We start from the raw sequence: 16,568 nt of genomic DNA on the forward strand, positions 1-16,568 counted from the left end.
AATTATTTATTTTTTTTGCTTTATGGGCATGTTTTGTTCTAAATCTACTGATATCAATAGGTTTGTGTGATGATTAGGTTTAGGGTTGGGATTAGCAAATATCACCTCGGTGTAAAAAACATTTAGTCTAAGAGCTGTCATCACTAATATAGTATAACCACCGTGAGTGTATGTGTTCTGTTAGTATGTTTATATCATGTCATCAAAGCTTTCAGCAATATCAGTCATCATTATGAAGAGCTGGATTTTTCTTAACCCCCACCTGCCTGCAACACACACACACACACACACACACGCCCTGCCCACAGGCAACTTTAACCGTGAAGCTCACACAGTAGCTCTTTCTCATGTCCAACTGATCAGTGTTTCCACACAGTGTGTTCATAACTACTGAACTAACTGTTTGGCTTAGCTTTTTAATACCCTGAAAAGGCTAATTAACCTACTGTGAGCCACTTTACATTCTCAAACACTTAGTGTTGCCAACTGTGAATGTATATATGTGTTTTTCATTTCATGTATGCAATCTGCTTCTGTTTTACAGGTGATCTTATATCTTTTCTCTCATCACACTGTTTTTCAGAGCCTTTTAGATCATTTAGTGTTTGGTAGATGAATCCCCACTTTAAAAATGTGTGTTGTACTTTGTTGCCTAAAACCTAAAGACAGAAAACCAGTGTTCTGTTTGTACACAACAACCACCTGACTTCATGCTAGTTAAATCAACAATAACTGAGCAAATTAGATGATGAATTAATAAAATTAGTCATATGTCAGTTCAGAATGAAATTCAGATGAAGCCACTGCAATATAATAAATATAATGGACAACATGCATGTTTTGAAAATACTGTAATACTCTGTTCTGAAGGCTGTGACTCTTGCCTACAGTAGCAGGAAATTCTTGCCAGTCTTCTTCATCTGTAGTCAGTGATGACTTTACTTCCTTTAATATTTGCCTTTAACAAATTATGCATGTTATAATCTATAGTGAAATCAAATTAGGCTGCTATTTTGTCTCTCTTACATCATCTGTTATGAAAGTGAGGCGACATATCACTTATATCAGCATGCTTATTCAGGATTAAATATAAAACAAACTGACAAGTGCAACAGAAAAAACCCCTGAAAAGTGTCTAGTCTGGGGATTGAGAGTCATCCATCCACATCCAACTGAACCCGTTTCTACTTCCTGCAGCGATGCTAAGTATTATTTAGCTTATTCATATAATTATAAATTAAGTTTAACAGTCTCAATGAGCAAAGCCAGAAACATCTCCAAAATACTAATTAAAATGTTAAATATACAGAAAATGTTAATTATAGACAATAATGGTTATTTTAGGTCTTATCCCAACATAAGCTCAGATCAATCAGTTCAGAAAAAGAAATATCAAATCTGTCCTAATCGAAAGAAAACATGTTGATAAAAAATATTTAATCCAATTTGTATGCAATTTTTTGTAGACCAGTAATTTTTGACTGGGAAGTGTAACAAAAAATTATTTATTTATTTATTTTTATTGTTATACCCTGTGTGAGCAAAGTCAGTAAGTTTTAGTCCAAAGCAGAAAACATTAGGGTGACCATAAGTGCCATTTCCCCAGGACGCGTCCTGGCCAGGATTTCTATATTGCCTAAAATATCTAGGTTTTGGCTTTGTTTGCGTGTGCAGACGATCGGTGTATGACATCAAAATACCATACAGACGGTTCCTTATGCTTTCAAAATGCTCTCGAGGTATTTTGATGTCATACACCGATCGGTCTGCACACGCAAACAAAGCCAAAACCTAGATATTTTAGGCAATATAGAAATCCTGGCCAGGACGCGTCCTGGGGAAATGGCACTTATGGTCACCCTAATGTTTTCTGCTTTGGACTAAAACTTACTGACTTTGCTCACACAGGGTATAACAATAAAAATAAATAAATAAATAATTTTTTGTTACACTTCCCAGTCAAAAATTACTGGTCTACAAAAAATTGCATACAAATTGGATTAAATATTTTTTATCAACATGTTTTCTTTCGATTAGGACAGATTTGATATTTCTTTTTCTGAACTGATTGATCTGAGCTTATGTTGGGATAAGACCTAAAATAACCATTATTGTCTATAATTAACATTTTCTGTATATTTAACATTTTAATTAGTATTTTGGAGATGTTTCTGGCTTTGCTCATTGAGACTGTTAAACTTAATTTATAATTATATGAATAAGCTAAATAATACTTAGCATCGCTGCAGGAAGTAGAAACGGGTTCAGTTGGATGTGGATGGATGACTCTCAATCCCCAGACTAGACACTTTTCAGGGGTTTTTTCTGTTGCACTTGTCAGTTTGTTTTATATTTAATCCTGAATAAGCATGCTGATATAAGTGATATGTCGCCTCACTTTCATAACAGATGATGTAAGAGAGACAAAATAGCAGCCTAATTTGATTTCACTATAGATTATAACATGCATAATTTGTTAAAGGCAAATATTAAAGGAAGTAAAGTCATCACTGACTACAGATGAAGAAGACTGGCAAGAATTTCCTGCTACTGTAGGCAAGAGTCACAGCCTTCAGAACAGAGTATTACAGTATTTTCAAAACATGCACAACATGGCAGTCCGCCATATCGCCATTTTTAACAAATAAATCCATGTCTGATCATATACACAAAAACATTTAGTATAGTATCAGATAACAGTTCATGTTGTTGATGTACACGACTGATGTTTTTAATGTTTTTAAATTCTCACGACTATTTCTTTTTATTTATTTGACAATCCACTAATTAGTATGGAATGGATATTTTATACTAAAATAATTAATACTCCAAATTTGTCATAGCTGCCAGCAGTTTATTTAATCAGAGTGCGATGGCATATGGCAAACATGCAGTGTTTTTATAGTTAATGTCAAACCTATTCCTTGCACGCACATACATGGGTCCAATCAGAAATCTACAAAGAGCAACACTTGCATTCAGTTTCTCAAAAAGAGATAAGGTGAATAGTATGGAGGGAGCATCTCTCAAAAAAAAAACACACACATTGCTGATTCCTTTAAATGCACAAAGCTGAAAAATAGATTTTTAAAAAAGTGGCCCTGGTTCAACTTTCTAATAGTGTGCCAATGATCTCCTGGTCTGAACTGAATCACGGATTTTTAAAAAAAAAACCTCAACCATCCACTCCATTTAATGGATCAGCATAAACGGAGGAGAGGAAAAAGAAAACAAGTCCCTCTGCAACACAATCTTGTTTTTTTGTTCCCACAGGGCAGCAACTCATTTCCAACAGCAGAGAGATGTGCCTCAATTCATTTTACTCTCACTTTGTCTCTTTTTAATGTCCTTTAATTTCTTTGTCCTTCTATGTTCTATCTGAGTTTTAATTCAATGCAAAACGTTTTCTTTTTTTGCTACCTTGAGAAAATGTATAAGGCCAGAGGAGTCATTACAAGTCAGTGTCATTCTTCTACATTCAGTTTATGAATGTATACAATTTGCACATTCATTTCTGAAAACCAAAAACAATATTTATAATTCTCCATCACAAAAAGAATTGGAAAAAACATATGGCAACATGTAACTTTCATTAATATCTTTTTCCATATCAGAAACTATAAGCTTGCATGCAACGCTGTATCAACATAAAATGCAGTATTTTACTCAGAGCCTTTAATCAAACATGGTAGACTATCTTGATAAGGCTATAAAGCCATTTTTCTGTCTATACAGGCATCCTTCTTTCGATAGCGCATCTTAAAAACAATTCAGCTTCTTTAAATGAGATGCTCTTTATCTATTTAAACCATTTATTAAAAAAAAAAAAAGAAAGAAAGAAAATCCAATTTTGCTACTATTCAAATTGTTAAGGACACTTCATGTGAAGTGCAGGTGATGTAGTTCTACCTCTAGAGCTACACAGATGATTCCCTTCATGTGTTTCATGCCGTGGAATGCAGTTATGATGGTGCAGCACTCTTTATGTTAAATAATGAATCTAGAGTGAATAAGGCAGATCTATAGAATATCTTCATGTATCTATAGTTTCTTTTAAAGAGGTCTTTCCTTCATCAAAAGGCCACAGATGCTGCAAATTTACATGGTATGTAAGGTGCCTTTTTTGCAAACAACTGATGACTAATGTGTATGATATGAACTTCATATTTAAGTGTCTTCTGATATCAACGCAAGTCAATATACACTTCAATTCAAACTTCGATAAAGGGTCTTTTGAGACTTCGTGTGTTCAGAGTGCTCCACTGCTCTCTAAAACTCTGAAAATAAACACTGGAGCTTTCAACACTGTTCAAATGCATTTAGATAGAAACAAAACAAAAAAATGTTTCATAACTGTTGGCTTTGCAAGCTTAGAAAAAGCATCTTTTTCATATTTTAAATTCATAATAAAACAAAAGGCTGGTGAACCCACTCTTATTGCTACATAGTGTGGGTGAGAGGAATAGATATGCGTGAGTCACATGCTCACACACTATTAGCCATCGATACACTGACAGTATCCGGCACTTCCTGCTTGAACACTTAAACTAAGACAAAATGAAAACAAAAAAAAGTGTGACAACAGCCTCTCGGCCACACTGAAAATTATTGATATGTCCTAAAGAGCTGTAACGGGAGAAGGATAAATCATGCATTGGGTATTTACTCTAAATAAAAGAGAAGGAAAAAAAGGAGTCCATAGCTTGTTTTTTTCTTTCTCATGTGATAATAAACAGTCCCAGCGCAGGGAGCGGAGTGGATAAGATTTTGAGCCATTATTTGACAAGCCGCTTTGCTACGTCAGCGTAGGCGATCTCAATCTCCTTGTCGCTGGGACATGTGTTGGTGAACTCCTCACGCTTGTAGGCATTGTTCAGGTACCTCCAGATGCCTGTCAGGTCTTTAGGGATCTCAAAGCCTCTGTACTTATTTGCCACCACCTGCAATCCAAAAGGGGGAAAAAAAATTCATTGGAAAATCTTCCTGCTCAGTTCATCATGAAATACTGCACATCATAATCATATTAAAAGATCATTTGAAGTCCAAAATAATACTTTAAAATTCTCTCCAATCTGCAGCATACAGTAGGATGACCTGTATGGCTTGTTACCTTAACGATGTGGAGTTTGGGCAGCAGGTTGCAGTCAGCCAGTGTCATCTCTTCACCATCTAGGAACCTGCGTATGGAGGCCTTCACTTCCTCCATGCTGTTGTGGTCGATCTCATCTGGCAGAGGAGAGCACAGATACTCATCCAACTTCTGCAAGGTCTTCAGCAGTCCCCTCTCCAAACCTATGTCAAAACCCGTTAAAAAGTTAGGTAGAAAAAAAAACTTGCATTGTGTTAATGCCAAAGTTGCTGTTTTCACACTTGTTTTGTTTGTGGTTCACACATTTTTATTATTATTATTTATGTGAACACTCCAAAAGAAATCTTAAAGCACAAATAATACAGATTAACTTTTTTGGGATAGAAAAATATAAATATTTCCATTAATAAAATAATAATAATATCATCAAAGTTGTTCTTCATGTAACTTTCCTTGCAGACAGTCAGCCACTTAAAAACTGCTTTTTTTCCCTTTTTTTTTTTTTTACAAATCACAAACACTATACTACTTAATCGGAAAGACACAACAATAATTCACAGTAAATTAACCAATTCACTTCATTTACTGACAGAGCATCAATTTCAAATTGTGAAAAATTTAAATCAAGTTTAATAAATAAAATTACAACCATAATGTCAAGCTACATGAAGAAGTTAAAAAATTACTAGAAGAATTACTTCATCTTGACGTGCTTTGGTAAAGTGGACAAATTATAAAATAATATCTTTATACAATATATTATTATACAATAAATATAAAATATATAATTGTCAAATAATTTGTACAAAATGTACAAAATTCAAAGGAATAACTGATTACAGTTAAAAATAATATAATCTGCCCTCTAGAGGGAGAAAGTGTCAAAATAGAATTGCCGTGTTTGGTTGCACTTCTACTTAGCTGCCACATAAGGGCATAAGCACACTCTGTTGAAAGCAGATCCTTACAATTCACCAATTTAGCTTTAAACTTTCAAAAAGAAAAAGGAAAAGGAACACTCAGGTGTGCAAATTAAAATGCTAAGGCATGTTTTTCTCTCCGTGAGAGGTGGTATAGCCTAGCCATTTCTCCTGTACAGCGCTGTCTGCTAGCCTTGAGACAATGTTGACAGACTCCAGCTGGAATGAAGGGGCTGTTATCACCCACAGTCAACATTTTACTAGGGTGGAGACTCTTGAAGTTTGTTTATGTTCAGGGTCACTGCCAAACTCTTATTGAGCTGAGGTGTCTTTGAGATTGTGCGGCATTGCATCAAGGCAAATTCCTAGCATATTTATCATTTTGACAACAGTTCAACACCAACACCTTCTGATAAAAGTATAGGCGCTCCTATTTCGAAAACGCAGTTGTAGGTAACAGTGTTTACTCTGGAAGTTGATCTAACTATCAAATTGTAGCCCTGCCTAAAGCACTAAAGCATGTAAATGAGACACTGGATCCAAGCCCTGCGTTAAACTAGAGACAACACTGTTTACATGCACAATGTGAGACATAACCATAACCAGGTCTATCAAATTAGAGCAATAGAAAGTGTTTGTACGGTTAAACTGAGCTTATCAAACATGTGATTATTCCACTGAACAATATACATTTGGCCTTTTGTATGGAGGTGAAAGAGTGAAATCTTTCTGGTTACCCTCGTTGGCATCAGGTTTGGAATTCTTGATGAAGGCAGAGAACTTGGCAAATATATCCATCCCTGCAGTGTTGGATTCTGGATGTCTGGTACTAAGTTTAGAGTACCTGAGTGTACAAACACACACATACGTCAAATAAAACCTTTTGACGTGGTGTTGACAGACATGTGACACTTAAATACACAAACACACTCTTTCACTAACTTTGGAGGGCAGAGGACATCCTCTAGGAACTCTTCAATCTTGTTGACATCTGTCTTGACCTCTCCATTAAAGGTGATGAAGGGAGGGTGGGTTCCTGGGGCCAGATTCTGCAGATCAGCTGGTTTTCTATCATTATAAAATTAATATAAATAAATAAAATAAGAGAGTCTACTTTCCTAAATGATGAAATTATCGATTTTCAATGAGACCCTTCAGCTGATCTCAGCAAAAATTTGAAATCTAATAACTGCAGAAATGTTTTATTACTGAGCTATAACAGGAGGTCAGCATGGCAGAGCCCAAAGCAATTTAATGAATTGTTTTTCTTTAGAATACAAGGTGATAAGATGCCCTCAGGGTCTGCACACTGTGGCACAACACAGGGGTTTTCCAGAGCACTCACAGCCCAACACACACACACACACACATAGCTTTTTATAAAACCAGTAGGGTAAATACTAACCCTACCCCTAAAAGATTCTTCTACATGAACCATTTTTCCCAACTGAAGATGTTCCTGGATATCCACAAAGGGAGACTATGAAATCTGAAAACACTTGAGGGTTCAGGAACAGAGGGGGCATATTTCCCATGAGGCCTTGCAGTCAGGAGGAACACTCTGATCTTTCCAACTACAACAACAGGAAATGACCTCACACCTCTGGCATGAGCACAAGGAGCACCCTATCCATTTTGGTGGCAAGAAGGAAAGGGTAAGAGAAAAGAGAAAGTAACAGGCAGGAAAGCAAGCAAGAAAGCAAACAAGAAAAAGCAAGATAGCAAGCAAGAAAGAGAAAAAAAAATGGATGACTCAGTAGTCACTCAAGTTTCACTTGATTCATAAACTTTGAGCTCATCAATGTCGCTGGTACAGCCTCATAAAACACTGATAAGATCATATGTGGATACAGGTGTGGTGTCTCTTCAAATAATTTAATCTCTCTCTCACACACACACACACACATCATAGATTGATGTGAATATGTTTAAAGGGGTCATATAACGTTGCTAAAAAGAACATTATGTTGTGTATTTGGTGTAATGCAATGTGTTTATGCGGTTTAAGGTTAAAAAAACGCATTATTTTCCATATAATGTACATTATTGTTTCTCCTCTATGCCCTGCCTTTCTGAAACGCGTCGATTTTTACAAAGCTCATCGTTCTGAAAAAAGCGAGGTGTACGCTGATTGGCCAGCTATCCAGTGCGTTGTGATTGGCTGAATGCCTCAAGCGTGTGACGGAAATGTTACGCCCCTTAACATACTGTGATGCAGTCTCCCAGAAGGACAAGACTCAGTCCAGCTGATCTGCTCGTGCACATCCCATCATCGGGTCCCTTTTAGCAGTTCAGTCAATGTACTGTTAGGAGTAACGGAATAACTCGCGATATTGGTTTATTTCGCGTAAAAAGGGAGTGTCAGGCACGTTTATAAACCGAATAATTTAAGTAATTTGTGGATTAGTGCGTACTGGAGACTCGAACCGTTTCAAACGATTCAGTTCGATTTGGTGAACTGGTCCGACCGGTTCACTAAGAAGATCCGGTTAAATAGAACGATTCGTTCGCAATCCGGACATCACTATATTTTTTAATATGCAAACAAGAAATTATGGTGGAAATGATACTTTTCAACTCAATTAAAACGCCAGTAGGTGCCAGTAGTGAGCGTCATTGAGTCGTTCATTCAAACGATTTGTTCAAACGGCAGATTCATCAGATGTTAATGCATGGGCTAATGAAACTTTGATTCAACCGATTCGTTCAAAACACGGAATCAATCAGCAATGAATCGGCTGGTTGTTTTATTTTTGTTAATCTCTTTACATGTATTTATTTGGAATTATGCAACGATTCTACCCCCATACAATTCGGTCGGTGCCTAAAAAGTATCGAACTCGATACACAGCCCTAGTTGAACTGTTCTGGAACAGTGTTGTAAATACAACTTAACCACTGATTTCCAGTGTTGGGCAAGTTACTTCCAAAATGTAATACATTATATATTACTAGTTACTGTCTTTTGAAAGTAATTAGTTACATTACAATATTACTGTCTCTGAATTGTAATGCATTACATTACTTAGTTACTTTCACCAAAATATCCACAGAAGTATTATAAAATGCCAAAATGTAGTTTATTGCTGCTCATTCTACACCCAGTGGAGGGTAATGTGGTAGGTCTATATAGCATAAAATTATTAAATCATATTTAGATACCGGTATGTAGCTCTACATTAATGTTACGTTGTAGTTTAGGTTAAACACAGATAAGCAGAAACCGCATTATTACATTCATAAATAACACCGGTAAAAAGCGAAATGTTATCATGTACAAACAATAAACACAATACCTAGCCTATAGGCAATTTTGAACCGTTTCAGAAGAAAACAAGAATGAAAAATATAAGTTGCTAAACAAGCCAAAATTAATTAGGCTAATCAGTGGCGGCGCTAGGGCGGGGCTTGATGGGGCCCATCAGAAACTTGCTTAGCCCAGGCACAGTCCCCCCAAGGATTTCCTAATGATGTTCCCTTATTTTTGGTGTCACTTTCATTAACATTGAAAAATAAACATATGAAAAAATGTGCCTAATATGTGGCCTATAAACAATTGATATTATGGCAGAGGGGTCAAGCAACACAAGCAAAAAAACGCGCAAACTGTGCGCAAGAGTTATGCCGGTGAACGTCAGTAAATTCACTAGAGAGAAAGTGAAAGAAAAAAAAAAAACTGACGGAACTTTCTAACGCTGCATTAACGGCGCATATTCTGAGACAACAAGAGACAAAATGACTTCAATATAGGCAGATGATGGAATATAACTGTCTTAAATTATTCCCTTAATATTTCTCTTGTGGCCCGTGAGAAAGTGAGAAACGTATTTCGGGTTAAACTGTTTGTTTTTGAAAATCTGTGCACGAAATAAAGCTGCTCTTAATTTTCATTGATGACTGCAGTGTTAATAATTTTAATTATAGGCCTATAATTCAATTGTATAAATTAATAGACCTGTTTAAAAAAAAACTTTTAAAAAACATTTTCAATGAGGAGTAGCCTAAGGCTAATAGCCTAAATTTTAATTATCCTCACTGCGCGCCATACGGTAATGCCCTATGAAATTATTGCAGCGCAATAATTTAATGTCATTTAATAATAAAAGTAACCCAATAATAATAATAATAATAATAGGCCTAATAATAATAAGAATGTAACAGGCCTACATTACTTGGAAATGCTAAATCCTCTTAATATTGTCAATTTTTTATGCTTTGTTTTGACAATATCTCTGGCTATCGTCTACACATGATACGACGCATCTCAACACAGGGAGGTTATCACGGGAGCCTCGTCACATGAGCAAATGTGTTTGGCCCGAGCTCAGGCTGAACGGCACCGATTGTAACTACGCAGTACGCACTATTTAAATTAACCAGTGTATCTATATGTTTGGTTGACTATTTTATTCTGATAATGAACAGGCTGCAACGTTTGCAATGCTGTATGTGTGTGCGTGAGGCGCCGGCGCGATCGAACAGCGGAAACAAACAACAAAAAAATATTCCGTCATCTTTGGTCATACAGATCATTCGAAACTGCAATGTGTTTACTTTTATTTCGGTCATCTCGGTTTCCTTTCCGTGGACTTTCGTAGAGCGCCGCGCCAACCAAACTCAGCAGCATCTCAGTCTTTTCCTTTCGTTTTGTTAATTAGGCTATTTAAGTCAAATATTTCGCATATTCATTCATTTTACATATAGACTATGATTGAACAAAAACAGATTTAGTTATTTTTAGTTAAACTTAATTTTTGTAGCATGTCTGCGCTCGTCCGCCGCCTTTTTTCTCTTCTCTGACCCCGCAGCTCTCTCCGATAGCTAGTGTTAGTGGCACCAGTCCAGTGTTTCCAGGTTTTACTCGTGCTATTTCTCCATGCTGAGAGTTTGGTGTCGCACATATTGCTAAGCATTCTTATCCTTTTCTCCGACGAACTGAAAATAACAGGAGTGTGTTCATCCAACGTGATCTCATGATAATTCGTATGTATTTTACGTAAAATGTGGTTCTATAAAACGTACATTTACTTACGTATTTTCAGCCTCTAAACGTACAAATACTTACATATTTTCAGCATTTTAACTTACAAAACTGACGTATTGACGACACCTAAAAATTAATCCTTATGAATATTGAAATCACGGCATTAACTTTATTAGTTTTTAGTTGTCATATGAATTAACTTGTTTTCAATTGCATTATTAAATTGTTTACTTATGAAATTATAACATTTCGTTTTGTTGTGATTTCTGCTGCCAGCTCGTTTCCAAGAATATGCCTACATAATGTTAAACACGACTTCACTTTAAACCTTAAAATAAATAACATTTCTGCAATCGTTTAACCTTTACTTGTCATGTAATGTTTACTTTGATTGCCATGGGCCACAAAAGGCGTTTTCTCCGACATGCTGTGACTGACAATAGAACTATAAAATACACCAAAAACGTAACATAATTATGAAATGAAACAATTTATTAGTGCGCTGTAATCCAAATTTTCCGAATCCATATGACTGCGAGGAACAGGCCCAAATCCAAGCCTTTATTCGGCGATCTTCTTCTCCATCCCGAGCAGCGAGTCCAGTGACCGTGAGCAGCAAAGCCCGTGCTGACTAGGGATGGGCATATCGATCCTAAGTATCGATATATCGATACTGACGCGAGTATCGAAAGTATCGATACTCAAACTAAAAATATCGATACTAAGGTGTGTTTTATTTACCAGTGATTTCGTTTATTTAAAATAATAATAATAATTCTGGATAATATTTTCGGCGATTAACAACATAAATTTTGCTCTGGATCACACAAACCTACTGTATTCCGCCAGAGAGGACTGCGGGTGCAACGTATCGTCATTTGGATTACTTTTAGTGCTGCTTTTGATATTTTTGCAATAAATAAATGATTGTAACGTTAATTGCATTTATCTGTCTGTCATGTTTTTCTTATACTGTACAGAAATGTTTAGGCTTATAGGTAGGAGTGGAATTAGCGACTATAAATATATTTTAATGCTATATTGTTACAAAGTTTTATTTTCCTGCGTATTTCGGTCATTTGCGTTTTAAATCCTTTATATATCGCTATAAAATGGGTAGGTTAAGGTTTGGGGGTAGGTTAAGGGGTCTAAAAATCTAAATTGCGTATTAATAAAATGATAAAAATGCATATTCGCTATAAAATGGGTAGGTTTAGGTTTGGGGGCAGGTTAAGGGGTATAAAAATCTAAATCGCTTATTGATAAAATGATAAAAATGCATTGATATGAATATCTAAATGATATAAAAGATACGTAAATATTTAAAAGTGTTTTTTCTAGCCAAAAATACGTAGCGATTTGTAGGTTTTAAATGTTGAAATACGTCTAAATTGTACGTTTTAGCATGATTAAAAATGTACAAAATTGTACGTTTTGTGCTTGTAAATGTTACGTATTAATACCTACGTATAAACATGAGACCAGGCTGGCCCATCTCACAAATGTAGAATCCGTCTCTGCAGTCTTCTCAACCATTTAATTCCAGCAACAGGAAATAGACGAACCATTTTACCCGCGGAATTTTTTCTCTGGTGCTGTTTTGCGGTGTTGGTAAATTCACCACTTAATTTTGAGTTAAAATATGTTGTTGTAACTTGCGTTACTGAGATTGTGATAATATTACCCAAATTTTATTAGTAATGCATTATATTACTGCGTTACAACAAAACCTAATATACTACTGTAATATTATTACTTTTGCATTACTCCCAACACTGCTGATTTCTAGTCGTGTCCTCTTTTGGAAGGCCAAACAAAGTAGATTCGCATTCACAACGAAACACACAACGACTCCACAACATGGCAGCGGCGGCAACAGCGAGAATGAAAGTTACGCCTTCTTTCTTTGCGTGAACATTTGGGTGGCATTATGCAAATCTTCCCACATCGTGAAGTAGACATGTGGAGGCGTGTTAGAACGAGCCGTTTTAGGAGGGTGTGGTTGACTTCACTTTTATAAAGAATATCATATATAAATTTTAATTAGGTGAGTCTGAGATGTTTATTTGACAGTGATTTCACATTTCTTGTTTGTATGAAGGCTAAATACAAATAAAAGGTGAACATTAATTTATTTGTGCTGTTTTTTTTTCTCTAAAGTATTATATGGTTTTATATGAGGTGTCATAGACTTGGCAAATTCATTTTTCATAAGTTTGTATGCACAGACATCTGTTGTGGGCTTTCTTGGCAGTTTTTACAAGGCTTTTTAAAATAGTGTTCATATCGATATCGGAATTATATCGTATCGAACGAAATTAAGAAATATATCGTGATATAAATTTTGGCCATATTGTCCAGCCCTAGACTTTAGTCTTTGCAACTTCAGGGATCTCATCTATGCACAATCAGCTTGTAACACTCCAAAGAGAAAGGAAAACTTGAATCGCACCATATGACCCCTTTAACTTAATTTAAAGAAGTATTTAGGATTCACACACGCAGCATAGTGGAAACTATATAATAGCAGGTTAAAGTCATAGCTAATATTAAATGCCTTAACCTAATTTTCAGAAGTTCAAAATATTACCACAGATCATCAGTGGCTCACACCTGGGCACAAAATATAGAGTCACTGCTGCCTCACTAGTGTCTTAAATTCCTCAGTGACATACTTAAACATGCTCTCACACACCCTCACAGACAACTGCGAATGCCTAAGACTGATAATGAAAATGAGATTCACTAATACACATACACACACACACACACACACACACACACACTTATTATGCACACATTACTTTGCTATCTAAAAGGGGACACTATTTATATTTTTTATATGTTTTTTCCAAACAAAGACAATGTTGCATGTCCCCATGGAAGGTTTTTATCAGATTTAAGTAACTTTTGTCACCAAAAGTTTTCTGCCCACAAACTATAACCAAGAACATTCACACACCTCTTAAGGTCCACAGTGGTGACATTGAAGACCACACCCTTCAGCCACAGGATTATGAAGAGACGCTGAGAAAATGGACAGTTGCCGATACTCTCTCCATCACTGCCCGCCTGAAAGAGAAAGAAAAATATGTTCGTCTGACTTGAGAAATCATTAAAACTGTCTTCATTCCAATGTGTTGCTCCACATCAGCTGCTAGAATAGCAGCAAACATTTTGCAATCACAGGGTCATTATCGTACAACTCTGTACCATCACTGAGAGAGTCCGTATCAGATTATAGCCAGAGAAAACAACTAAACCACATCAAGAAAGATAACCGTTAAAGAATCAGCTCCACGTTACTGAGATTTATTTGACAGGGAAGACTAACGTGTCAAATTAAGCCAGCTTCAACACACAAAACCAACATTAAGAGCAGATGGCAAGCTGATCCCTGACTTAAAAACATGTCAGCCATTTCCAGTTTCCATAAATCTGTCATTACCCTCTGGGCAATGAAAGCTACAAAAGTGTACACTAACACGGTGTTCTTTTAAAGTGCCCCTATTATGCCATTTCCAATATTGCCTTTCATGCAGTGTTTAATGCAGCTGTATGTGAATGTAAACAATTTGCAAAGTTATAAAGCCGAAAGTGCATGATAAATAAAGTTAGTGTCTCCAAAATAAAGAATCGACACTATAGAGCCTAAACGAGTTGTTAGTAATTAAAATCCCACTTCCATGACGGCTACACATCATGGGGTAACACATTTACAAAATTCCCGCCCATGTTCAACGTTGGCCGGCCGCAAACAACTTGACCCCGCCCACAAACATGTCATTTTACTGACGACTGTTTGTCTAATCTCGGGGAGTTCAGCACGGGATTCACAAAACGCTTGCTCCTCGAAAGATGGCTCAGTACCCAATTTACTTGGACCAGCTGACTCCACTGAATCACAACCTGTAATATGATCAATAATAGAGGTTTATATTTTCTATCGAGCGTTCCAAATACGGAATTATGGCAATGGGTGTTTCCGACACGCACTGTACGTGGTACACCAATCACAACAGACTGGGCCATCTGACCAATCAGAGCAATGTAGGCTCACAGAAAGGAGGGTTTTAGAGAGACTGAATCTTAGAACTGCTTCGAATGAATCATTTAAGAATCGCAGGAAATTTAGGTGATATTAAATGTATATTTTGAGAAAACGAAAGCGTTTTTTGCATGCAATCCTTTTGTAGGAGAGTCCCAAAACAATATTATGAACCTTAAAAATGGCATAATAGGGGCAATTTAATGCTGAAGAGACCATCCAGAGACCCTGAAAGTCATGAAAAAGTACATAAAACCTGACTATATACACATCTATGTACAGAGCATACAGTTAGTGAAACTGTACAACAGTGGAGTACTGTGATAAAGAGAATGAAATTTGGCTAGTTGTGTGATTTTATGTGAGCCTGTCCTATCATGCATTTATTTATTTTTTAATTAGGGAATTGGCGGCGTGCCCCTTTAAAACATTCAAAGCATGTTTGTATTGTTAATGAATTCTTTAGCAATATAAACACATTTATAATGCCAGTAAATCTTTCTGAAGAGCTAGGATAGCAAGTGTGTGTGAGAACATTTTTTGAAAAGACATGAATTCCACAGTTGAGATATCACCATCCTCCTCCACCGCATCTCTCGGCTGAATACCAACCTCAGTGTGAACTCCAACACACAACAGACCATCTCTCCATTAGCCCTCCACTAATCTCCAGAAACAAGATGCTTATGACTCAGAGAATAGAGATATTCCTGTGTGCTTCAGCAATTTAGATTCAGCTAATTAAGCAATGAGCTGACAGTGAGCCTGACCTGACCTGATAACTGAAACCGGTGTTCTGTACCAAAACTTATTGAGCTGCCCCATAGGGAGCATTTTAAGGAACTCTTGATACAAAAATAGACAAAGACTATCTTTATGCTAGCTTCTAAAATAGCTTGTTTTGGCCAAACTACCATCACATACACTACCATTTAAAGGGGTCATATGATGTTGCTAAAAAGAACATTAATTTGTGTATTTGGTGTAATGAAATGCGTTTATGCGGTTTAACACATTATTTTCCACATACTGTACATTATTGTTTCTCCTCTATGCCCCGCCTTTCTGAAATGCGTAGATTTTTTTACAAAGCTCATCGGTCTGAAAAGCGAGGTGTGCTCTGATTGGCCAGCTATCCAGTGCGTTGTGATTGGCCGAATACCTCAAGCATCTGACGGAAATGTTACACCCCTTACCATATTGTGATGCTGTGTTCCGGAGCAACGAGACAAAAACATTAAAACTCATAATAAACGAGGCATTTGTTGCATCCAGTGGGGACATAATTATGGATTATAATGACTTATACTGTCTTTTTATGTGTTGCGTTGCATCACGCCACGTAAACATAAAACCATGTCTGCATTTGTGATCGGAAAAATGACAACAACAAGCACTACTCTACACTGCTCAAAACTCACGTTTGAATCATCAGTGGCAAATTCTTTAAATATGAAAGCGTACTTACAGACCGAGTCAGAACAGCCGGCATTGTAGTCTACTCTACCAGGATCAGGAAACAGTCCT

At 36.5% G+C, this 16,568-nt stretch overlaps 1 protein-coding gene across 1 annotated transcript in view; it reads right to left on the reverse strand.

The window, feature by feature from the left end:
* Nucleotides 1-2,833: 2,833 nt before the first annotated feature.
* LOC107582918 (chloride intracellular channel protein 4-like) overlaps nucleotides 2,834-16,568 on the reverse strand; it is a 40,809-nt gene continuing 27,074 nt past the window's right edge. Inside the window, exons 2-6 of the mRNA XM_016268948.1 lie at nucleotides 13,956-14,065; nucleotides 6,952-7,077; nucleotides 6,747-6,853; nucleotides 5,111-5,292; nucleotides 2,834-4,940 (exon numbers count right to left, since the gene is read on the reverse strand). Coding sequence (XP_016124434.1) covers nucleotides 4,776-4,940; nucleotides 5,111-5,292; nucleotides 6,747-6,853; nucleotides 6,952-7,077; nucleotides 13,956-14,065 — 690 coding nt within the window. The 3' untranslated portion in view covers nucleotides 2,834-4,775. The remainder of the gene's footprint in view (nucleotides 4,941-5,110; nucleotides 5,293-6,746; nucleotides 6,854-6,951; nucleotides 7,078-13,955; nucleotides 14,066-16,568) is intronic.

This window comes from Sinocyclocheilus grahami, unplaced genomic scaffold (genome assembly GCF_001515645.1).
Source record: "Sinocyclocheilus grahami isolate Dianchi unplaced genomic scaffold, SAMN03320097.WGS_v1.1 scaffold4.1, whole genome shotgun sequence".
NCBI classification, from domain to species: Eukaryota; Metazoa; Chordata; class Actinopteri; order Cypriniformes; family Cyprinidae; genus Sinocyclocheilus; species Sinocyclocheilus grahami.